This window comes from Ylistrum balloti, unplaced genomic scaffold, assembly GCF_031769215.1.
Source record: "Ylistrum balloti isolate Yb309-2 unplaced genomic scaffold, AGI_CSIRO_Ybal_v1 Utg370518, whole genome shotgun sequence".
Taxonomy (NCBI): Eukaryota; Metazoa; Mollusca; class Bivalvia; order Pectinida; family Pectinidae; genus Ylistrum; species Ylistrum balloti.
The window spans coordinates 333,011-360,027 of record NW_026782332.1 but is presented as its reverse complement, the minus strand read 5'-3'; the positions used below and the strand labels follow the sequence as shown (position 1 = coordinate 360,027).

Genomic DNA, 27,017 nt, shown 5'->3' with positions numbered 1-27,017 from the left:
ATATCTCAGCCTTAATTGCTCAGAAGATGATAGTGTCATCGTCAGTGGTTGTGTTTAGTGTTCAGCGAAAAAAATTACAACAAAAAAGGTTCTGAACAAAATTAACCCATTTGGTAATGTTTATTGAAAAAATGGGGTACAGAAACAATACAATTGGGTATCATTTAATGAAAAAAACAGGTTATAGTACAATAGTATTATTTGGTACAGTTTATTGATAAAAACAGGTTCAGGTATAAAAATTAAACTTTTGTGTACAATTTATTGATAAAAACAGGTCCAGGTATAAAAATGAGAATAATCTGTACAATTTATTGATAAAAACAGAATCAGGTATAAAAATTAAACTTTTGTGTACAATTTATTGATAAAAACAGGTTCAGGTATAAAAATTAAACTTTTGTGTACAATTTATTGATAAAAACAGGTCTAGGTATAAAAATGAGAATATTCTGTACAATTTATTGATAAAAACAGAATCAGGTATAAAAATTAAACTTTTGTGTACAATTTATTGATAAAAACAGTACAGGTATAAAAATTATTGACAATTTATTGATAAAAACAGGTTCAGGTATAAAAATTAAACTTTTGTGTACAATTTATTGATAAAAACAGGTTCAGGTATAAAAATTAAACTTTTGTGTACAATTTATTGATAAAAACAGGTTCAGGTATAAAAATTAAACTTTTGTGTAAAAACAATTTATTGATAAAAACAGGTTCAGGTATAAAAATTAAACTTTTGTGTACAATTTATTGATAAAAACAGGTCCAGGTATAAAAATGAGAATAATCTGTACAATTTATTGATAAAAGCAGGTTCAGGTATAAAAATTAAACTTTTGTGTACAATTTATTGATAAAAACAGGTTCAGGTATAAAAATTAAACTTTTGTGTACAATTTATTGATAAAAACAGGTTCAGGTATAAAAATTAAACTTTTGTGTACAATTTATTGATAAAAACAGGTTCAGGTATAAAAATTAAACTTTTGTGTACAATTTATTGATAAAAACAGATAAAAACAGGTTCTTATAAAAATTAAACTTTTGTGTACAATTTATTGATAAAAACAGGTTCAGGTATAAAAATTAAACTTTTGTGTACAATTTATTGATAAAAACAGGTTCAGGTATAAAAATTTTGTGTAAACTTTTGTGTACAATTTATTGATAAAAACAGGTTCAGGTATAAAAATTAAACTTTTGTGTACAATTTATTGATAAAAACAGGTTCAGGTATAAAAATTAAACTTTTGTGTACAATTTATTGATAAAAACAGGTTACAATTTATTGATAAAAACAGGTTCATATAAAAATTAAACTTTTGTGTACAATTTATTGATAAAAACAGGTCCAGGTATAAAAATGAGAATTTTGTACAATTTATTGATAAAAACAGGTTCAGGTATAAAAATTAAACTTTTGTGTACAATTTATTGATAAAAACAGGTTCAGGTATAAAAATGAGAATATTCTGTACAATTTATTGATAAAAACAGGTTCAGGTATAAAAATTAAACTTTTGTGTACAATTTATTGATAAAAACAGGTTTTATTGAGGTATAAAAATTAAACTTTTGTGTACAATTTATTGATAAAAACAGGTTCAGGTATAAAAATTAAACTTTTGTGTACAATTTATTGATAAAAACAGGTCCAGGTATAAAAATGAGAATATTCTGTACAATTTATTGATAAAAACAGGTTCAGGTATAAAAATTAAACTTTTGTGTACAATTTATTGATAAAAACAGGTCCAGGTATAAAAATGAGAATATTCTGTACAATTTATTGATAAAAACAGGTTCAGGTATAAAAATTAAACTTTTGTGTACAATTTATTGATAAAAACAGGTTCAGGTATAAAAATTAAACTTTTGTGTACAATTTATTGATAAAAACAGGTTCAGGTATAAAAATTAAACTTTTGTGTACAATTTATTGATAAAAACAGGTTCAGGTATAAAAATTAAACTTTTGTGTACAATTTATTGATAAAAACAGGTCCAGGTATAAAAATGAGAATATTCTGTACAATTTATTGATAAAAACAGGTTGTGTACAATTTATTGATAAAAACAGGTTCAGGTATAAAAATTAAACTTTTGTGTACAATTTATTGATAAAAACAGGTCCAGGTATAAAAATGAGAATATTCTGTACAATTTATTGATAAAAACAGGTTCAGGTATAAAAATTTAACTTTTGTGTACAATTTATTGATAAAAACAGGTCCAGGTATAAAAATGAGAATAAAAATCTGTACAATTTATTGATAAAAACAGGTTCATCAGGTATAAAAATGAGAATATTTGTGTACAATTTATTGATAAAAACAGGTTCAGGTATAAAAATTAAACTTTTGTGTACAATTTATTGATAAAAACAGGTTCAGGTATAAAAATTAAACTTTTGTGTACAATTTATTGATAAAAACAGGTCCAGGTATAAAAATGAGAATATTCTGTACAATTTATTGATAAAAACAGGTTCAGGTATAAAAATCAAACTATTGTGTACAATTCATTGATAAAAACAGGTCCAGGTATAAAAATGAGAATGTTTGGCTCTGTTAATGGAAGTAAAAGGGTTACATAACGTTGGTAGTAATTAATTTAGAAATTAAGAATTGACATACAGAACAGAATTTTAGATGAAAGTTTATCACCCATATATAGTTAAACAATACCAGATTTATATTGAATAATTACCAATAAGGTTTAGACATGAAGTCAGATTCAGTGCAAAAGTTGTCAGTTTTAAAACCCAGTTCAGCTGTTTCTTCTATTTTTATCCCCTTTAGCGGCCCCTTTCTTGACTTCCATTCTATACTTCCTCCTTTTGGCCCCTATCTTTATAGGTTTGTATTGACAGCCAGTTCTAAGGTGAATGACTGGTCAGGCTCTCAAGGTCAGCAAGGATTATTGAGGTCAGCACTTGTTGTGTTGACCACTGCCAGGACACAAACATTTACAACTGGTCAAATTATTATTGTTGGTCAGTGTTGGTAAAGTCTACACTGACCAGTCAACTCGCAGCTCATGAATTATTATAGTGGGAAGTTTTACCATGAATCAAACATACAATTATTATTCATCATAAGAATGTTATGTTACCTATAAATTATAACATTGTGTAGTGTACAGACAGCACCAAATAGACCCATCGTTTAAATCTAAGTGATGTTAAATTATTTTATATTTCAAATCTTTATTTAGAGGTTGAATTTTTTCGCTGAAGATTGTGAACTTTACCAATCGACACCAGGGCTCTCACATCCCATTTTGGGACTGGGGCCTGGGGCCCTTAGAATTGGGAAAAATAGCGGTGTTTTCCATAGAATTGGGAAAACTTGGGGTCTACATTGGGAAAAAAAGATACTATTTTGCATTGGGAATGGGGCCGAATATCGACCCCAAATCTGGCAGATCGAGAGCCCTGGACACTGAAGGGCCCAGTACAGTCCAAAACTTGAGACATTACAGACTTTTTGGGGTACATTTTTCGGGCCAATAATTGACCCCATTCCAAATTAGAATTATTTCAATTTAAAGTCAAACTTTCAAAATATTTAAAGTTGTATATTTGATGATTTTTGAAAATAGAATCAAATTTTTGGGGAAAAGCTGACTGCAGTCAAGGAGAAGAAATTAGATGATACATTCCGACTTGGAGTAGATATAGTTACAATCCATTGTCTGCATCTTACTTCACCCTCTAAACTGTAAGAAATATTCCCTAAAAGATCACTGTATCAAATTTTCCACATAACAAGTCAGTAGAAAAAAGCTCTGAAGAAGATCTGTGTATATATAGTGTGAAGAGCTGAAATTTCCTATTAAAGGTATTATTTATTTTTAATCTGAAATGATAAAAATTCTAATTAAGATATACACTTTCTGCCTGAAACGATGATAAATGTCATTTGAAATAAATATCGTATGTTCTAATTTTATCAACAGAATAAAAAGTAAAGATTTGTATAAAACTTCCTTCTTTATAATCATCAGCAGCCTGAAAGGGAAAGTGAAAAAAATGAAAATTTTTATTTGAACAATATTTTTAATAAATTTCAGTTTTAAGTTTGTATTAAAGGGAAAAAGATAGTCTTAAGGGGAATAGGAAGCTCTTTGAAAGGAGAGCTCTCTAGAGGGAGTGGGATTTGGTCCGGGGGGGGGGGGGGGGATCTAATGACATTTCCATATGATAGAAATGGATCTTAATCTCTTGACGTTTTCGTTAGATAGTTAAACAGTTTAAGTTAAACACATCACATTGGTGTATTAAATTTCTAAAAAGATTCATAGAGCTATATTATTTGACACAGTGTTACACATAGGTATTCATAAATTACTGTATATATTTATCACATTAAAAAAAAATCTATGATGTTTAGGAAAAAAGAATGTAAAATGTAAGGTTTTGATAATAAACTTCTACTATTATCTAGGATATTGGTTGAACTGAGGCTTCAGCCTTTTAACCTGTAAAGGTGAAAGGTCAATGTGCTGTGATCAGTAAGATTTTTAGGTGGAGGAACCACAGAAGGAATTTGCGGTATGTCAGGTGAAACTTGTGAATGACAGCCTCATAGTGTTGGCAGTCTATATATAGGCTTTCTCAAACACTGTAAGGGAAAGATATCAGAGAGCTTTTACTTAAACGACTGTCTTTTTCAGGTAAAAACTATTTCACAAGCAACTGTAATTTACTTTATAGATGCTTGAAGGAATATTGAACCCAAAGTGACTTTTTTCTTTCTTTATTCACAGTCGAACACAAGCTGTTTAAAATTAGGTTACCCAAAACATGAGTAGAATAGCATCATTTCTTCACTTTTATGGATCAAGTTATCACAAGGGACGTGTAAACTGTCGTCCAATTTATGGATATGTTGATGTACAGCTCATTCTTCTAAGCATGTGTTAAACAGAGTCGTGATAGCCCTGTTATAGAAACATGGAGTTTTTGTATTGGTTAAATGTAGTATAGAAATCAAGGGGGAAAGTTTGTGATAATGATGAATCTTCCTATTAAAACATCAGAACAAAAACTTTCAGACTTTATGTTGAAGTTTATTGATAAAATTTGGAATTTTGTGGAATGATTTTGTGAAAGATAATTTGGAAATTTGTTTCACTTTGACAGTAGACATCATTCCTGATTAAGATTTTAATTCTTATAGAGAAAAAATATATATAAAAAAAAGATACTGGATTATCTGTTTTGGTAGACAATACAGCTCCATAATACAGGGGTGCCACAACAGTCGGGTACCAGAGTTGGCCCATGTAAACCTTCAGTGAAGATCTTTGTGGTTTGACACTCACAACCCCCCGTTTTGGTTTCTCAGGAAGCCTACAGGAATTGGTCTGTGTCGTTCACTCCCTACCCCCTGTGGTGGTTTCTCAGGAAGCCTACAGGAATTGGTCTGTGTCGTTCACTCCCTACCCCCTGTGGTGGTTTCTCAGGAAGCCTACAGGAACTGGTCTGTGTCGTTCATTCCCTACCTCCTGTTGTGGTTTCTCAGGAAGCCTACAGGAACTGGTCTGTGTCGTTCATTCCCTACCTCCTGTTGTGGTTTCTCAGGAAGCCTACAGGAACTGGTCTGTGTCGTTCACTCCCTACCCCCCATGTTAGTTTCTCAGGAAGCCTACAGGAACTGGTCTGTGTCGTTCACTCCTTACCTCCCGTTGTGGTTTCTCAGGAAGCCTACAGGAACTGGTCTGTGTCGTTCATTCCCTACCCCCCATGTTGGTTTCTCAGGAAGCTTACAGGAACTGGTCTGTGTCGTTCACTCCCTACCTCCTGTTGTGGTTTCTCAGGAAGCCTACAGGAACTGGTCTGTGTCGTTCACTCCCTACCCCCTGTGTTGGTTTCTCAGGAAGCCTACAGGAACTAGTCTGTGTTGTTCACTCCCTACCCCCGGTGGTGGTTTCTCAGGAAGCCTACAAGAACTGGTCTGTGTTGTTCACTCCCTACCCCCCCATGGTGGTTTCTCAGGAAGCCTACTGTGAAGGTTTCTCAGGAAGCCTACAGGAACTGGTGTGTTTCATTGTGGCTGTGTCTTTTGTCAAGACACTTTTGGTGTCGCCTGCAGAGCTGGCGGACACTTAGGGATCACTTTGTCCGTCGTCACACATTTGCGGCACCGGCGGCGTCCTGACAAAAGTTTTCCGAACATTTTTCTGTTATGCTTTGAGTTATCAAAAGGAAATTTTGTATATGGCTTCTTGTTGGAAGGGTTCAGAATAAGTTCCATTTCTGGCTGTCTGTGACCCTTCTTAGCAGAGTTATGCGCCTTTGAACTTTGAAAATTCTATGGGAATATTGTTTTTCCTGACTTACTTGGGTTATCCTTTGAGTTATTGAAATGAAATTTGCTATGTGGCTTCTTGTTAGAAGGGTACAGATTAAGTTCGATTCCTGGCTGTCTGTAATCCTTCTTGGCAGAGTTATGCCCCTTTGAACTAAGAAAATTCTCTGGGAATATTGTTTTCTAGACTGTCTTTGGTTATGCTTTGAATTATAGAAATGCAATTTGGTATAGAGCTTCTTGTTGAAAGGGTACAGCTTAGTTTTGATTCTTGGCTGTCTGTGAAACCTTCTTTGCAGAGTTATGCCCCTTCGAAAATTCTTTGAGAATATGGTTTTTGTGTTGCCTGCAGAGCTGATGGACACTTAGGGATCACTTGTCCATTGTTATGCATTATCGACGGCATCCGTATGAAAGTTTTCCAGACTTTTTTCGGTTATGCTTTGAGTTATCTGAATGAAATTAAGTATATGGCTTCTTGTTGGAAGGGTACGGATTAAGATTGATTCCCAGCTCTCTGTGACGCATCCTGATAGAGTTATACTCCTTTGAACTAGAATTCTTTGGGAATATTTTTTTCTGGAATTTTCTTGATTATGCTTCGACTTATCAAAATGCAATTTTGTATGCGAGTTCTTGGTCAAAAGTTACGTACCGAGTTTGCTTCTTGGCAGCCTATAACCCTTCTTGGCGGTGATATGTCCCTTTGAACTTGGAAAATTTCTCAGGAATATTGCTCTGCGCAGTTTTCCCGATTTCTGGGTGACCGTGACACTTTATGCAGGCGACACAAAAACAGTTCCGAGGAACTCTTTGTTTCTTTATTGCTCTAGATGCCAGTGATGGGCCTCTCATCTGTTGTTCATTAATGTAGCCTTCAGCTATTACAAGGATATGCCCTCCTCAAAATTATCCAGGCTGTCCTTGGGCCAAATAAAAAAAGTGAATGATTTTGTTGTGTTGAGTAAGATGTAAGCTGTTGACCATTGAGTCCTGTAATAAGCCCAATTCCTGACCTTGAATAAGTAGTATGTGTTGACCCCTTGGGTCCTGTAATAAGCCCACGCCCTGACTTGAGTAAGCCCACCCCTGACTTGAAAGAGAAAGATAGATATTGGTCCTTTAATAAATATAAGATAACAGATATTGTCATGAGTTCCCCCAGGCTTATCACATGGTAGAAGATGGTCAATTATGATTTCTCACATTCATCTCTGTTTAAAAAAAAATTTTGTCTATAAACTAAAACTATTTTCATGTTAAGCTTTATAATGATGCCAGTTGCCAAAAAGTGTAACATTTCAGGTCAAGTTTTAAAAAATCAATAATACAGCAATTTGTAATTAAATAAATTTCCATGAATAATGAACACATGTGATTATATTATCAAGTGACTACAATGAAACCGTGTCATATATTTAACCAATGATCAAATAGGTATTTCCTCTCTGTAAAAGAAAACATTGTTATTTCCCTCGTCCATCTTATTTAAATTAATGCAATTATTCTCATGCAGAAATATAAAAATTTTGAGAAACCTTGTATGCAATACAAGATACATCTAAAATAAAAATCCTATCATAAATATATGGTCAGTTTTATATGTTCCACTGACAATTATCATAGATATTCTTTCGCATGTTGATAAATATTGTTATGGTCTCAGCTATCTTCTGGTCATCTTATGAAATATTTACATGTATACATTTTGTATCCTGTAATAAGCCCACCCCCTGTATTGTACCCTATGCTATTTGCATGTGGAAATAAAGAAGATTAAAATTGAGGAATGTTTTCACACTATTAACATGTCTGACAGTTTGCCATCAGACTTTTCAGTTGTAGAGTTTGGGGTAAGGACATTTAAAATATGTTAGCTTTTTGTGACATTATGGGCCATGGTTCAGTGAACGTCAAGCCAAACAAGCTTTGTTAGTTTAAAGTCCTTCAAAAAAAATAATAAAAAAAAAAAGTGGAAAAATTTTTCATTTCTTATTATAATAAACTGTGTTGTGATTAAACACCACAATAAAACAAGTTATGAGATAAAATCTCTTTGTTATGAAATAAATAAAAATGATAAGAATTTTACAGACTCAATGATAAGCAGACCTTATGAATATGTAGATTAAAAAGGTTTAAGAGTAATGTTGGTTTAAGATCTGTTTAGATCTCGGTTACTACATAGGTGTGTGAGTGTTTAGAACATTTAGCCGCAAGGTGAAAATGTTCGATAAAAAAATACCGGTAATGATGTTGATATGTTTAGGAACAATCAGTGGTTGATTAATCGGTGACCGAGGCGACCTGATTCGGGTTCGTTGGCTCTACCTAGTACAATGTATCTATGTACCTCTGGGTCATACAGATTGTAAACATAGAAATAGTATTGATCGAACCCTGATCCACGACACAAAGCCAGTGAATGCTGTGTACATTGTAGGGCCGATGAATAGGGTCGGAATGTCGTGCAGGATTAGTGTATATTGTTGTTGTCCTTTTGACAACACCATGGTTTACTGCGAGTGTTACCTGTGGGGCTGAGTATTGAGTAGGATTCACGTGGTATAACCTTTATTGTTAGTGGATTTTATTTCCTTTTGTGAAATCAAATTTGTTACATAAGAAAAAATCAATCAAGAAATTTGTTATATATTTATAAAACAAAGTCTCAACAATAAAAAATTATTGAGTTTATTATGAAATATTTTACAAAATTGAATTTTCATTTGAGTAATAATTACCATAACTTAAGTACACACACGCATGCATGCAGACACTCAAACACACAGACACACACAAGGTTACTATAATTATTACAGGCATTAGGAAATTGTCTTTGAAATTATTAATAAAAATAAAATAGGTGTATTTATATAAAAATTCATTCATTAGGGATGTATGCTACTGGATGTGATTTATACCCCCTCTTCCAAAGAGTTCCATAGAAATCTGTTGATAAATAGATAATGAAAAAAAAATATAGATAATAAAAAAAAAATTGTGTATTTATCATTAGTTGATAAATCACAAAATGAAAAATAGAATTGTGGGTAAATAAGTCACCAGTACCTTATGTTAATAATAAACATGGGGATATTTATCAGGAATAATTGATAATTTTTTTATCTTATATTAGTGTACCATTAGGAATATATGCTACTTGATGGGATCTAAACTTTGTCCTCTAAATATTTCCACAGAAATCTGTAAAGGTGATGTATTTGGTTACAATTGAATGGTTTCATGCAAGGTGTGTCACTTTAAAGTATACTAAAAAATATTACTCATTTAGGGCTCAGTGTGTGAACTACCTTCTTACCAGTGTTATAACACACATCACATAACTACCCTGTTATCAGTGTTATAACACACATCACATAACTACCCTGTTATCAGTGTTATAACACATCACATAACTACCCTGTTACCAGTGTTATAACACACATCACATAACTACCCTGTTATCAGTGTTATAACACATCACATAACTACCCTGTTATCAGTGTTATAACACACATCACATAACTACCCTGTTATCAGTGTTATAACACATCACATAACTACCCTGTTATCAGTGTTATAACACACATCACATAACTACCTTCTTATCAGTGTTATAACACACATCACATAACTACCCTGTTATCAGTGTTATAACACACATCACATAACTACCCTGTTATCAGTGTTACAACACACATCACATAACTACCCTGTTATCAGTGTTATAACACACATCACATAACTACCCTGTTATCAGTGTTACAACACACATCACATAACTACCCTGTTATCAGTGTTATAACACACATCACATAACTACCCTATTATCAGTCTTATAACACCCATTACATACTGAATGTATAGGTTCAGTACATCCTTCTTGGTTTTCTACGTCAAGGGAACAATGACACATACTTGTCACAATTGCTCTTTAAAATTGAGAAAGTTTACATGCCATATACAGGGAGTGTCCTGTAAATCGCTTGTTTTGTGGTTGGAAATGTTTCGATGATTCAAAATGTGAGTTAATAGCTAGGTTTGTTAACTTTTGATGTGGCTTTGTCAGCCGTTTTTTTTTTGTCCTTTTTTTTTTTAAATGTGGATTTGGCGGCTGAGTTTGTTAACTTTTTGATGTGACTACGGTGGCTGTTTTTTTTTTGTCCTTTTTTTTTTAATGTAGCTTTGGTGGCTGAGTTTGTTTACTTTTTCATGTGGCTTTGGTGGCTGGGTTTGTTTACTTTTTCATGTGGCTTTGGTGGCTTGGTTTGTTTACTTTTTCATGTGGCTTTGGTGGCTGGGTTTGTTTACTTTTTCATGTGGCTATGGTGGCTGGGTTTGTTTACTTTTTCATGTGGCTATGGTGGCTTGGTTTGTTTACTTTTTCATGTGGCTTTGGTGGCTGGGTTTGTTTACTTTTTGAGTTGGTTTTAATGCCAGGATATTTGCCTTTTCCTATCAATTTGTATAATCCCCAATAGATAAATGAAGTATATTGGTTAACCATGACTGTTAACCTTCAGGATTAATGTCATTGTATCAGATGTACACCATCATGGTACAAACCTTCAGGATTATTGTCATTGTATCAGATGTGCACCATCATGGTACAAACCTTCAGGATTAATACCCTGTCATTGTATCAGATGTACACCATGGTGGTACTTCCAACAACTTTGGTTAGGAATTTGTGAATCGTTCCATTTCACTAATTTTAAGTGATGTAGTAGATTGTCTTTTCTGTCTTAGTTGGATACTGTAGTACTTTGCACTTCACTGATTTTAGGATATTATAGTACTTTCTCCTTCACTGATTTTAAGATATTGTAGTACTTTCTGCTTCACTGATTTTAAGATATTGTAGTACTTTCAGCTTCACTGATTTTAGGATATTGTAGTACTTTCCACTTCACTGATTTTAGGATATTGTAGTTCTTTTCGCTTCACTGATTTCAATAACATTTCGTGGTATGTTTCACTGAGTTTATTTTGTTACACTTTGTACTGCACTGACTTGCGTTCTATTTGGTGGTACTTTCCACTTCACCGACTTTAGTTGTAGTTTTGTAGTACAGCAATTACGGTCAAATTTATTTCCATGGAAAATAGGAGAAACATTTTGATACAATTTACAAAAATCTTTGTGTGTAATCCTGTTTTTCTCCACATGATGCTTAACTCTGTTTTTTTGTTACAGGGTTGCCCATAGAAAAGGGAATTGAGGTGTTGAACCGACAGGACAGCCAGCATGTGATTGCTCAAAAGAATGTGAAGTTGCTTCTAAACTGTTCGGTGACCTCCAAATTTGGTGTTCCTGAGATTACCTGGTTAAAAAACGGGGTTCCCCTCAACCTCGACAACCGGATATCTAAGGATGTCAACGGCTCGCTTTTCTTCAAGAAAGTAGTCAACAAGAGGAAGAAAAACATCACAGATGAAGGCCTTTACGAATGTCTCGCTGCCAACTCCAAAGGAATGGTGTTGGCTCGTCGAGTCAAACTGGAGATCAGTGGTGAGTTTGGCTTGAATCATGATAGTTTTACCTCAAACTTACATATAACTGCTGTGTCAATATTTCAGAGTTCAACCTTTTGTTTACAAAAAGGATAACAGTTGTCTTTTTGTAAACATGAAACAAGCTCTTCAGAGTGTTCTTTACAGGGCAATGTATCCATATCTTAGGTCATCCATAAAAACACAATTACAGATTTCAAACAATTTTCCATTATTCTGTAGAGTAATTCTGCAACATCGTATTAATGAATTGATGAAATATCCTTTCGTTGTACTTTTTCCCTGTAAATATTGATTTTGCAAAATAGAACAAAATTTAACATGAAGATATTAACATCAAATTAAAACAACTGTTTTGATGTGGTGATTTTTTTTCTTTAACAGGGTTAAAAGACTAGAAAGCTTAATTATTATTCTGAAATATAAAAATTTAGATGCCACATTTTACAATGTAAATTTTTTATCGTGTTTGTGTTTAAGTAGTTGCATCAAAATGTAGACTGAAGACATCTATTCCAGAATTTGTGAATGACCAACACCTGATGTTTAATTATGATAAAGAATGAAAATTGTTGGAAACACTTTAATCAAAATTTAGAAAACTGAAAAATTTTGTGGGAGTCACCACTTGCTAATGTGTTGCTGAAAAAATTAATTTACTTTACTAGACTTGCTATGATTTTCAGGCTTGTAACCATCACAAACTTGCTGATATTACACATTATATTTGTCAAAACTCTTGGATTCCTCTTTAGAATTAAGACAGCCAAAGGTGTGATATTTAACAAGACAATTCATCCTGATCATCAGATATCCAGTAGTTTCTTATTATCAAAACCATCAAAGTTAATCATGTATCCACTCTGAAGGCCATTTAGTAAAACCATCAAAGTTAATCTTGTATCAACTCTGAAGGCTGTTAAGTAAAACCATCAAAGTTAATCTTGTATCAACTCTGAAGGCTGTTTAGTAAAACCATCAAAGTTTAATCTTGTATCCACTCTCAAGGCCATTTAGTAAAACCATCAAAGTTAATCATGTATCTACTCTCAAGGCCATTTAGTTAAACAATCAAAGTTTAATCTTGTATCCACTTTCAAGGCCATATAGTAAAACCATCAAAGTTAATCATGTATCCACTCTGAAGGCCATTTAGTTACACTACGATCTATTGGTCTCTAAAGCTAACAGCTTAATATCTGTATTTAGTTATTTTTCAACAACTGTGAAACAAACTGTCGGATTGAAACACATTTAGAGAAGATCTCATATTGGAGGGGAAGGAAGGAGGGAGGGAAAGGGGGCCAATATTGGCCCCCTCCTATATCTTCACATAGGATGGTGATTTGAACCCAGGTCTCCAAGGTGAAAGAGGTGTCCAGCCTCTACACCAACTGACTATCCCAAGCTTCATTCACATGTAGTGGTTTAACTGTCTGTGTTTTAAGTGCATGGTTTATTAAATATAATGAAACTTTCTACTCAACAGACATACAGTAGCTTGACCTTGTAAACAATCGGACTATAAAAGAGATAGAAAAAGGAAAATAGCAGGAAATTGTATAGATACATATATCTATGTATTACATACCGTCAATGAAAACAGAATAATTAATATTCCTACAACATTGTGTAGAGAATTAAAAAAAAGTGTGAATTAAACTCTTGTAATGAAAACTTGAAAATAATGAAACTTAGAGGTACAATGAATTAGAATGCAGAACATGGAAACGTTGAATGTTGGTACCTAATGAAGTAGCGAGCTGAAAGCCTGGGCCAGCTACAGCTGCTGGTTAGTGTGTATACACAAACACGCAGTAGCCATATTGTCAAAGTGCTTGACCTTACTTTGTAGGTCAAACGCCACAGGCTGTTCTGGGGAGTGGGGAGGTAATGATTTTATCACTCCGGGGCACCATATGGGGGATCCAATTTACTGACCTGTTTGTGTAATGGACAGTTGAGAGTAAAGGGGCCCTGGAAGGGAATCTCCTGTACTGGTCAAGTATAGCAATGAGTCAAAGAGGCCCCAGAAACAGATTATTTAGAAGAGGGAATTTAAAGGAAGAAGAAAAAGACTTTTAACACAGTGGTCTGTCGAAAGGACAAAAGGCCAAGGGATGAAAGGGGCTCCAGAGGGGTGTAAGTTAGTATATCTAAGAGGGTCCAGTGAAAGTTTCTTAAGACTATTAAGAGTAACAAGATGTATGTTAAGGGGATATTTGATTTGATATTTGAGCTTGTCATGCTAAGAACAATTAGTCCCCTATCTGGGGTACAAAAGGGGAAATTTCCCCTGATGCATAGTTCCCTATGTTATGTCCTTGTTGGTAAAAAATTGTCCATATTGTCTTGAAGTAATTTCTGTCAAACTTGGGTTACTAATTACCTGGTTAAATGTGTCAGTTGTTCCCTTTTGTATTGGGGTGAAGTTTCCTCTTGAAAAAAAAAAAAAATGTGAACTGTTTGAACCAGCTCCTTTGACACTTAGTTAAATTCCATTGTTGTCAGTTGTGATTGATTTCTCCTTTCTGTAATTGTCGGAAGAGTTATGCCCCTTTTAAATAACATTTTGTGAGTGTTTAGGTTAGATTTATAACTTTAACATACAAATAACTTTTGAGTGATATTTTCTTGATTCAAATCAAGAATGAAAAATTTCTGAACAATTTTAAAACTTTACTATATCCATTTATTCATAAAGATAAATCACAGTTAGAAAAAAAAAGAATGAGAAAAAAAATACAATTTTATTTATAAAGCTCACAGTCATTTAGAAAGAAAAACGTAACAATACAAAATTCCACATAAATGATTCTAGTGTTTAGATTTTGACATTCCTATTGAAGCGTAAACTCTGACTGGTTATAACTAACGGCAATCAGCTGTTCAATCAATTGATTATCCACCCCCGTAAGCAAAGGTTCTGCTATCGGTCCATTGCTCTATAAACTATCTTGTCACAATTCATCAGAGTAATCGTAAAAAAACCATGTGTCAACTCTTAAATAGCTTCCGAGATAGTGATAACGTTAGGTAGTAACTCTAATACCAAACTTCCATTGTGTGGTCCGTGAATTTAAAGGGCGGCCATTTTGGTGCCTTTGTATTGCGATTTGTATCTACATTATGAACCCTTAACCCACTTCACCTGACTCCTAAGTTGTCTGTTGTTTTTCGCGTTTTACCTGTAACAAACTCATTAGTTATGCATACCAAGTCAGGTATAATAGCATTTCATGCTTGAATGAATTCATTGAGAAATCAACACTGTTACAAGTACACTGAAGTGCTGTTAACTTTAAGATAAACTATCAAAACAAAATTCAAATAAAAAACAGAAATACTTCAAAACGTAAACAATGTTTTTATTGAAAAAGAAATATGTAATATAAATTCTCAATTTAAGTCAACATAACAGAAACAAAATTTTGAATGATAAAAGAAAAAATCAGAAAAATAATCTAAGTTATCATTTACAAATAATAAAGCAGTTATTTCTGAATTAATTTTATAAGATTTGAACAGCTATGCTGTCGTTTAACACTACCTAGATCTCTCTTGGTCATCTGCTACAACATGAGAGTTGTGTATCTTGTCACTAAACATGGCCGGCAAAAAAAGGGCAAAAACAAAAAAAAAAATTTAATAAGAATTATAATTAAATGAAAAAACAACCTACCTTATCTGTCAATCATGTTGAAATGAATAACATTCCAGTAACTTTCTTAAGGATTTTGTAGGATTACAGAATTTGGAACAAAATTTGAGGGATTTATTGGGATTAAAAATGAATGCAAGTCATTGTACTAGTGTTATTGTCAGGTGGTCTAGTTGATTGGGTAACAGAAAAATGTGAGTTGAAGTAGTGGCTGGATGTAAAGATCTCACAAAAATGATAGGAGATGACATCTACCGAGGAAATGGAGAAAAAATATCATATTTGGGATGTATGTATGATTTATGATGGAAGTGCTGCACTTGCCCCGATCAGGGAAAGCTGTGATAAAGATGTGGGTCAATCATGTTGTTTCATGTAATTAATGACAGAAGAAAAATTTCACATAGTATCGAAAAAATACTGTGAGTTAAAAAGATTAAGAAAAAGAAATATCTCTTCAGTCTACCTCAGTCAGAAATGAAGAAAAAAAATGATATGGAAAAAACTTATTTATCAGGAAAAGAATATTTATCAGAAAAAAGATGTTTATCAGAAAACAATATATCAGAAAAAACAATATTCATCAGAAAAAGGATATTTATCGGAATAATAAAGAACCAGTTCACTTCATGATTTGTTCCTTAGCACAAGATTTACGCCTATGTTTTGGAGGCAATCGACGGACACAAGGCATCACATGATTTGCAGGCATTTCCAATTTGTCGCTTAGGAATCGGTATTTGCTAAAACTGTCAAATGAGGGCAAGCATGTTTTTTGAACATCAATATCTGTAATTCCATCCGGGTCAGAGCGACCCAAAATTGGAACTAGGTGAAATTCTATTGCCTGTGTGTAAACAGCCCAATCAATAATCATCCTCCTTCTGTTGTATTTAGGCCATACCAGTGAATGTGTGGTTCCTGTATACCAGTTTAGTTGGTTTTATCTAGGCCAGACCAATATATTTATGTGGCTTCTGAATACAGGTTCAGTCTGAATGAGGTAGTACCAGCAAATGTTGGTTCCTTTGCACTCATTTTATGTTTAATTTAGGCCATGCCATTAAAAGTGTTTCCCATACAAATGTGTGTCTGTTGTATTTAGGCTTGACCAATAAACAGGTGGCTCAGGAATGCTGGTTTGGTCTATCTGAGGCCACAACAATAAACATGTGGCTATGGAATGCTGGTTTGGTCTATCTGAGGTGTGGCTCAGGAATGCTGGTTTGGTCTATCTGAGGCCACAACAATAAACATGTGGCTCAGTAATGCTGGTTTGGTCTATTTGAGGCCACAACAATAAACTTGTGGCTCAGGAATGCTGGTTTGGTCTATCTGAGGCCACAACAATAAACTTATGGCTGTGGAATGCTGGTTCGGTCTATCTGAGGCCACAACATTAAACATTTGGCTCTGGAATGCTGGTTTGGTCTATCTGAGGCAACAACAATAAACTTATGGCTGTGGAATGCTGGTTCGGTCTATCTGAGGCCACAACATAAAACATGTGGCTCTGGAATGCTGGTTTGGTCTATCTGAGGTCACAACAATAACCTTGTGGCTCAGGAATGCTGGTTTGGTCTATCTGAGGCCACAACAATAAATAAACTTGTGACTGTGGAATGCTGGTTTGGTCTATCTGAGGCCACAACAATAAACTTGTGGCTCTGGAATGCTGGTTTGGTCTATCTGAGGTGTGGCTCAGGAATGCTGGTTTGGTCTATCTGAGGCCACAACAATAAACATGTGGCTCAGTAATGCTGGTTTGGTCTATTTGAGGCCACAACAATAAACTTGTGGCTCAGGAATGCTGGTTTGGTCTATCTGAGGCCACAACAATAAACATGTGGCTCAGGAATGCTGGTTTGGTCTATCTGAGGCCACAACAATAAACTTGTGGCTGTGGAATGCTGGTTTGGTCTATCTGAGGCCACAGCAATAAACATGTGGCTCAGGAATGCTGGTTTGATCTATAGATGCTTGGATTTGGTCATCGAGATGACCTCTGCCACCCTACCACCAGACCACCTTACCACCAGACCACCCTGCCACCTCACCACCATACCACCATACCACCCTACTACCAGACCACCTTGCCACCCTTCCACCAGACCACTCTACCACCCTACCACCTTACCACCAGACCACCCTTCCACCTTGCCACTCTACCACCCTACCACCCAACCACCCCCAAGGCATTATAACAAAATATGGCCTTGTAATACAATAATATGTGGAAATTAGACTTGTAACTTGCTCACACTTCCAGTATATGTCAAGAGAGAGAGAGAATAAGGAAGTGAAACAAGATAATTATATTGATCTGTAGTGTTATCAGTGTATCAATCCACCATCTGGACATCTACCAATGATTGGCTTAGAGTGTACGTTCACCTGTCAGTGATCACTGGTTTTATATACAGGTAGGGCAATAACTTCATTCCCCAGCAATTTAATTTCTGGGGGCATGAAGGGTGAGGTGGGGGCATTGAGGGTGGGGTGGGAGGCATGGAGGGTGGGGTGGGAGGCATGGAGGGTGAGGTGGGGGCAAAGAGTGGGGCGGGGGCATGGAGAGTGGGGTGGGGAGGCATGGAGGGTGAGGTGAGGGCATAGAGAGTGGGGTGGGGGCATGAAGGGTGAGGTGGGGGCATATATAATGGTTTTACCCTTAATCTCTGTTGATTGAAAATGGCTACCTGTGTATTAAGGTCAGTTTTCTCTGCCCCTTGGGTGGCCCCAATAGACAGGTTGAATTTACAAAAAGGACTGAAAAGCTAAAATTTTGCAGTTGGATAAAACCCATTTATCATCAATGGTAAATATGTATTATCTATGAAAATGGAGCCAATTCTTATACACCATGTTAATAATCAGAAGATTATGGAGAACGATTAGGAAATCTTAAACATTAGGACTGCAACGATACGCATTATTCACGATATGCATTATACACGATACACATTACTCACAATATGCATTATTTACGATACACATTACGCATTATACACATTGCGCACGATATGGATTATTCATGATACAATATGTATTGCGATATGATGCTTACGATACATATCGGGATACAGGTGTGTGCTGAAAAGTTCAGCTTAAAATGACTGAGTGTACAATATTAAGTGAAGCTTTTTAATTCATGATTAAATACAAAATTTGAGTAATTTCTGGGTACGACTGTACAGTTGACGGAATAATTTTTTCTGATCGATTACATAATATCATGTTTTTTATAAGTTTGGAAAAATATGTAAGTATGTATTGTGATACAGCTAACACTATTAAATATTGTGTGGCACTATTAAATATCGTTGACACTATTAAATACAAAAAAGAAGATAAGTTGTCAAGGTAGTTCTGTAATATTCAACAAACACATTCTAATTTTATCTTTTGTACAAAAAAGTTTTGTTTTTCTGTCCACGATAATCGTCTGTTGAGAAGATTAAAGTCAAAATCATTTACTCAACAAAATATTAACATCAAAAGTTTTTTACTTTTGTAACTGTGTCATAAAAACATCTGCAAAATCTCATCAAAATAAATTGAATTTAAATTTAGAATTGTTCGGTAAAATTGAATGTTGAGTAGGAAAGTTTGCGCCCTTAAACTGTAAAAAGTTAATAGATAAATTTAATGATTTTTCTATGCAACAATATTTCGCTCATAAAACTTGGAAGTGAGTGAATAGAAAAAATACTGGTGAATAATTTCTTTGGTGAGAAGTCCATTGAAAAGTATTGTTACAGCAGTTAAATCATACTTGTGTGATGTTTTCATGTGTTGTGACACACAATTCTCCTGGAACCCAAACACATAGGTATTTCAATTAAAAATTGATGTAAAATTTATTAGTGACCTCAATACAGCTTTGTTAACAGCATTTTTATAATCAAAGTCCAGCTTCTAGCTTTATGCTTCATTACCTCACTCAAACATTTTTGTAAAAATATGTATATTTATTTGACTTGCTGTCATCATTCTTTTCTATTACTTCGCTGTGTTCTTAAAATAGTCCTATTTTTATATGAAATGTGCTTCCAAAACTGTTATAAAATAAATGTTTTAAACACACTTGACACAAGATTTAACATTGACTTGTTATGTAGATACAAAATTATCAGACAACATGCAGTACAGTACCTAAACTTCAGCAGTAACTTTACCTATAAATACTATTTCATTGTCCCTTAATAAGCCCACCCCAAACTTTGTGATAGAATTTATGGTGGGCAGTTGGTGTACAGCAGACAGAAAGAAAAGGTTCCTTATTCTTTATACTTTGAATTATATGTGAAACATTTTAAAATATTTTTTGTGATAAAAACTTTTGATAAATAATCATCAGTACATGATACATTAGTATGCCTGCTGGTGCAGTCATCTCAGAGTTTAAAAGGCCAATATCTAGTACTAGATATATAATCCCAACTGACAACTGGAAAAAAATTGGTGGGCTAAATTTTCAGTGGGAATTTTCAGTCAGACATGAAAATTTCCTGATGATTTGGTTGAAGCAGAGACACATGACAAAAAAGATTAATTTTCAGAGCTTGTAAAAACTGAAATTCTAAAATCTGAATCAGTGTTCACTGTATGTGTAACTACTGGGGTTTAAACAAGCCTTGTACAGGAGAGAAGTTATAGAATTTACTTAGCATTTCATTCTTCCTGAAGAAGTCTGATATTTTGTGACTGTTTTTCAAGAATGTCACCAGGTTAACGCTTTTTATGTAGACTTATAGATAGTATTACAGACAGTATGGGAATGGAGGTCAACTTAAAGAAGGAAAGAATTTTAAATTCCTTTTCAGGAGAGATTCAGAAATATCTTCAGTAAAGTGGCATACTTTTTTGGGTTCAATTTTTATGTTTTCAAAAAATGAAAAAGGAAGTGAGGGGGATGGACAGTTGATTTGATGGATAGATATAGATCTGTAAATCTACTTCAACTAATTATCAATTTGTGAATATTGGAATTCAGAATTAACAATTATAAAGATATCAAAATAAATCCCCCACAAAAATTTATGAATTTGCAGTACAAAGTGTTAGGACTGTTGACAAATATTTTTAGAAAAATAGAAGTAGAGAGACTGAGAGAGGGTTGGAGAGAGTGAATTATACTTAACAGATTATTGCCCCAGAAATCTATGTAATGGTGCTATGATATTGACTGATAATTACAACATTTTGGCCATATACACATAAATTCTGTTATGAAGATATTACTTTAAATTAAAACTTGAGACACTAAAGCCCTGAAGGGGATAGTGCCACTGTGTCCAGCAGTATTTAAATAGTGTAAGGGTTTATACGGAAGGTTTAGCAAGATAAATATATCGGAAAGATTTCTAGAAAAAAAGCAAGGGTTGGAAAGTCTCATTCTCCCACAAGGCTTGGAAAAGATTTCAAGACATAGCCAGATTTATAGATAGTGACAAACAGAAGATCTTAGCATAGAGAAGGAATGGCATTCTTTCATTTGGTAATGTTTATAAAATGACGTTCTTTCGATTAGCCCTGGTCCCTTGCCTTTAGATCCGATTCTGAACGGATGTTTGTTGCTAATCAGCTTCTTAAAATGCCTTAAATTACTTCTTACATTTGGTGGTAACTTATTTTAATGTGTTTTTATCTATACTTATGTGACATACTGAAGTATTTCGTTCAGAACCAGTTTACATTTTTATTGGCTGATATACTTTTTTATGCTCCCTGAAGGAAGAGCATATAGTTGCCACTTTGTCCGTCCGTCCGTCCGTCTGTCATAATTTTGTCTGGAACACAAAAACTATAAGAGGTATCAACATTAATCTGAGTAGGTAGAAAGGCCTCAACAGGGAGGAATGCGTACCTGGTAATTTAGGAGTTGTTACCCTTTGTTACTCTTCATACTTAAATTTTGTCCATGTCGGGGAGAAGTCAGAACTTGGATTTAATGTTGAAATATTTTTTCGTATTTTTCAGGAATTTCCGGTAAATTTTCTCGCCAGCCTGAGGACCAGACAGTAGAGGAAGGGGCTGTAGCTCGGTTTCAGTGTAACATACGAGCCTCTCCCCCACCCCTTTATACATGGCTCAAAGACGACGAACATCTTAACAATGACGACAGGTACAATGTTTGAAATTTCTAAAATTGGAAAGAGAACCTGTCTTTTCAATATTTCAATATTGACATGATTAATTGGAGTTGTTTTATATATAACACCATTTAGACTAAGTGATTTGTCTCCACAAATCTGGGTATTACTCAGAATGTTAAATTGGACTTGTTTTATATATAACACCATTTAGACTAAGTGATTTGTCTCCACAAATCTGGGTATTACTCAGAATGTTAAATTGGAGTTGTTTTATATATAACACCATTTTATTTGTACAAATCTGGGTATTACCATGTTAAATTGGACTTGTTTTATATATAACACCATTGTAGTGATTTGTCACAAACTGGGTATTACTCATGTGGCTCAACACCATTATATTTGTAGACAAAACTGATGACATGTGGCTCCATTATATTTTAACGTGACCAGGTACCTCTCAAACTTCTCCTTTGTGACAATAACATGATCTTGAGTGACCTTAGAGCAGCAGACAGCTTTCTTTTGAAACCCTTATCAAACAATCACTGCAAAATCTGCAGTATTTGTGAGATATTTATTTTCACTGAATAAAAATATTATGTTTAGACCTATAACCATTTCTTGAGTTGTATGCCAATCGAGAGCCTGGGTTTTTTACTTCAGTCGGTAGATAACGTCTGATGTTCCATTTATACATATCGGATATATCATTTCTGTAGTTATTCTACCAATCTTGTAAGTTGGTGTATATAATGTTTGTCAGTAAATAACGGAAGTCTTTGTTTGATGTTTCAGACATATTATAATTTCTACGGGTATTCTACAAATCTTGGATGTCGGTGTGGACGATGCTGGTCATTATTGGTGTACAGCCACGCCAGGGAAACTCCATGACCTGCCCGATCAGGTAGACAGCATCAAATGGAAAAAAAGTAACCCAGCTACTCTGACTGTCAAGCCAGGTAATTACCTCCCTTACATTGTATTTTTCCTGTAAATTAGATAATTATCGCGCTTAAAGTGTGTCATAAAGGTTGAGTATTTGTGTATGGAGTGCATGGTGTAAGGGTTATCTCCCTTGTTATATATTGTCTCGGGTCTTGGTATTTCCTTTTCCAAAAAAAGTTATTGAAAAGGAAATTTCCTCAATTGCGCAGCACCTGTCCCATCCTAAGGTGACCCATCCCAAATTGTCTGCCCCAAGATGGCCAATCCCAAGGTCACCATCACTATTTACTAAAATATGACAAATATTGAAACTTTAATAAAGAAAAACCAGACAGCCCATATCTTAAAATACAAATTCTAGTAAACTTGTCAATATTGGGAAAGATGAGATGTTTAGAGTGGCGACTGTCTTGTTTTGTTGACTCAATTTGTTCTAACTGATCTTGTCTCAGGAACTGGCAACCGACCTTTAACAATCAAATCTGGACCGGTAAACACAACAGTACAGGAGGGCCAATCTGTGGTCCTAGAATGTCTGGTGGACGGCACTCCTCAGCCTGAGGTCACATGGGAGAGAGATGGTAAGTCATGCTTGCACTTGGTGGTGGTTTAGGGGTTACAGGAAGGCCAATCTGTGGTCCTAGAATGTCTGGTGGACTGTAACTCTCAGCCTGAGGTCACATGGGAGAGAGATGGTAAGTCATGCTGGCCCTGGGTGGTTGTTGAGGGGGTACAGGAAGGCCAATCTGTGGTCCTAGAATGTCTGATGGACGGTAACCCTTAGCCTGAGGTCACATGGGAGAGAGATGGTAAGTCATGCTGGCCCTGGGTGGTTGTTGAGGGGGTACAGGAAGGCCAATCTGTGGTCCTAGAATGTCTGATGGATGGTTACCCTTAGCCTGAGGTCACATGGGAGAGAGATGGTAAATCATGCTGGCACTGGGTGATGGTTGAGGGGGTACAGAGAGGCCAATCTGTGGTCCTAGAATGTCTGATGGATGGTAACCCTCAGCCTCGGGTGAAAAACACCAATCAACATTGAAGTTACTTTTGAAAAATGAAATAAGTTTAAAAGATGTATTGACATGGTGTACAAAAGGAGACCGGTGTTCCATATATGGTCAGGGTTTCAGGAATGACTGCTCTATCACACCCATATAGGTTAAATGTAATTCATAACTTACACACAAAATTAGGATAGTTATATTATGACACTATTACATCAAACTTTTATATCATACGAGAAAATGGGTATTTCAATGTTTTGTTTTTCAGATGGTACAGATGCGACTGTGGCAGCTGTCAAATATGGTTTCTCTAATCTGAAGGTCCTCCAGGTGACAGTGGGTCACTCCGGTGTTTACATATGTAAGGCAGAGAGTGGAGGCAAGAAAGTTTCAGCCCGAGCCACTCTCACCGTACACAGTAAGTTGTTTGTTATAAGTACAGTAATGTTCAGTGATTGTTATGTTTGCCCTGTTTATCCGTTAAAGGAGCTAAAAAAAATAGAACTAGAGATGAAATTTTCCTAAATTGAAAAATAATTTAGAATATCTTCCTGACAATGGGGTAAACAAAAACTACATTGTCCTGATAAATTTTCTGAATTTCTCCATGTCAAGTTACTTTAATGGCATATTGCAATCAGTTTAAATTTGGTTGTATTTCTGTTATCATTGGAACTGGAAGCAAATTAGTAATGATATATTAAAGTGAAAGTCAACTTGTACTTTAGCTCGACCAGTGATCACTCGAGGACCACAAAGTGTGCAGTATGTTCCTGCCCACAGTACCAGGTTTGAATGTGTTGTTGATGGCAACCCGCGCCCTCGGGTTCAGTGGCTAAGAAATGGAACGAAAATCATGCCAGCTGCCAACCATCAAGTAAGATCCTTATACTACAGATGTGATAACATAGAACAGAATGCGGCTTATATTACAGTGCAGCTTATATGTGGATCAAATCGAAAAAATAATGTAAAACTGGCCCTGCGGCTTAAAACCTGAAAAATACAGAAGTCCTTTCCTGTCCTACATCCCTGTAAAGTGTAACATCCCAAGAAAAATCTGTTGAAATGAGACGAGAGGAAACAAGCTGGTTATTATATAAGTGTAATGGGATGTTTTGGAAGGGAAATTTCAGGAGATGGGGAGTGGGGGGAACCTGGCAGATAACATTAAATGAATATTTATGAAAGATGATTAATTGGATTTTTTTAAAAAGGGAAATAATTCTAAATGGTTTTTAAGGGGCATGTAGCCTTACGAAAATATTCATGAAAGATGAATGATTGGATATTTTGGAAGGGAGGTAATTGTTTTAAGGGAGCATATAGCCTTAAATAGATATTTATGAAACATAAAATTATGGTTTTCAGATCAAACAAAACAACGACCTTGTGATTACGGGAACAGTGCCACAGAATTCTGGGTATTACCAATGTGTTGTAGAGAACAGTGTCGATTATGACATGAGGATTGCTAGGCTGGAAATTTTACCAATAGGTAAGTTAGATTATGACATGAGGATTGCTAGGCTGGAAATTTTACCAATAGGTAAGTTAAATTATGACATGAGGATTGCTAGGCTGGAGATCTTACCAGTAGGAAAGTTTTTCCTTCCTACTTTGAGTTCCAAGGGTCCTTATTCTGGAGTGGTTATTTTACTAAATATTTTTGTTCAATTTGCGAAAATTTGAACTGTGGAAATAAGCTATGCAGTAAGCAAACTCTGTTATGTATTGTGATATAGATAGATCTAAACACAAACAATACTGTTAGCTTGATGTGGTTTGAACTTTCTCCTGATGATAAAGCTTTACAACCTGTTCTGATATCTGACATACATAATTGATCGCCAGTTCTTGTTTCAAATGGTGAAATTTACATCATTTATATTGAAATTACTAAACACGTTGAATTATTGCACCAAAGTTAACATTACATTGCGTAATCCACATACAAACTATGTTATTTTATTTTTTTCAGAATCAGCTCCACTTCCTCCGCAGGGAATACATGTACAAGTTCTGTCGGCGACGTCCATTTTTATTTCCTGGGATTCTAGTAGTCAGCGGCGAGTGTTGGCCTACTCACTCAACATTGTGAACAAAGACAGTAAGTTTTACTTTGATTTATTCTTATGTAAGAGGCTTTCTTAATCATCATCCACAAATTTAAAATGTTATATCTCACGAATCCATTGACTATATCAACAGATATCAGGGGAGATAACACTTATTATATCTCGCGCATCCATTGACTATATCAACAGATATCTGGGGAGATAACACTTCTCATCACTGACGTGTCTTAGAAGGACAAAACAGCTAAATGATATGCAATTTACTTGAATTTTTAGCCCAACTGTATGTAATTTTAAATGTTTATCGTGAATGACCAAAACTTTTGAAACCAAGGACAATGATACAGCATGTGTTGGTATTCCTTCTGAAATTAGAATAGATGTGGGTTGGCTTATTACAGGACAATGACGCAACATGTGTTGGTATTTCTTCTGAAATTAGAATAGATGTGGATGGGCTTATTACAGGACATGTCCATACACGCATATAAATAGTTCTAGGTGGAGATGTTTGACTAACATTTATGACTGTGTTACAGCTGGAAATACACTGAACACGCGGGTCATTGAACAGGGCATACACAGTGAAAGGGTAGATAACCTGTCACCAGCCACCACATACAAGGTGTCTGTGCGTGCCTACAACACAGATGGTGCAAGTTCATTTTCGGATGTACTAGTCATCACCACATATGAGAAGGGTGAGTTTTCTTATTTTATTAATTGGAAATTAAGAAGATTTGAAACAAAAGAAATCTCTCTTGCCCATGTTTATCCTTGTATTGTTTGCATCGCATGATATTCTGTCCTGTCACAGTCAAATTCAGTGTATACAATCTTGATACAAATTCATTTTGGGTGATTGAAAGACATTTTTCTCAACAACAATATGTATCGGTGGGCTCATTGTCAAAAAAAGAATCTTATTATTTGCTTTCTGAAGTTTGGAACTGTCGGCTCTTCACCTGGAAATATACTGGACAAAATAAGTTAAGGATCATAAATTGTGACCATAATATCTTTAAAAATTCAAATAATGTATTGCCGGTAATTGCACTCGTAGTTTCTCCAATATGTACCTAAAGTCATGTCAAAGGTGAAAGCACGTGCATCTGAAGGTCTTGCCGTTCCGCTCTAGTTAACTATGGTGGTGTGAAAAACTGACTGGTCTATTACTACAGAGGAATCTTGCAGGTTTTGATTCTGTTACTTCTAAGCTAAAAAAAGTTGAATTTGGAAACATTTAATCAATTTGTAACGAAAACTTGAAAAACTAATCATGCGAAGACATTTAAATGATATGGAAGCCGCGCGAGCTATAGGGCTCCTTCAAGCTGGTCAAACTCAACGAAATGCGGCGGCACAGCTTCATGTTTCTCAGAGCG

General features: G+C 34.9%; 1 protein-coding gene across 1 annotated transcript in view; it reads left to right on the top strand.

The window, feature by feature from the left end:
• The window catches only part of LOC132555816 (protogenin-like), a 53,487-nt gene that overhangs the window by 12,755 nt on the left and 13,715 nt on the right, over positions 1–27,017 (top strand). Inside the window, exons 2-10 of the mRNA XM_060220177.1 lie at positions 11,524–11,838; positions 21,481–21,625; positions 22,395–22,561; positions 23,000–23,128; positions 23,823–23,972; positions 24,283–24,431; positions 24,926–25,103; positions 25,536–25,664; positions 26,172–26,333. Of these exons, the coding sequence (XP_060076160.1) occupies positions 11,524–11,838; positions 21,481–21,625; positions 22,395–22,561; positions 23,000–23,128; positions 23,823–23,972; positions 24,283–24,431; positions 24,926–25,103; positions 25,536–25,664; positions 26,172–26,333 (1,524 nt within the window). The remainder of the gene's footprint in view (positions 1–11,523; positions 11,839–21,480; positions 21,626–22,394; positions 22,562–22,999; positions 23,129–23,822; positions 23,973–24,282; positions 24,432–24,925; positions 25,104–25,535; positions 25,665–26,171; positions 26,334–27,017) is intronic.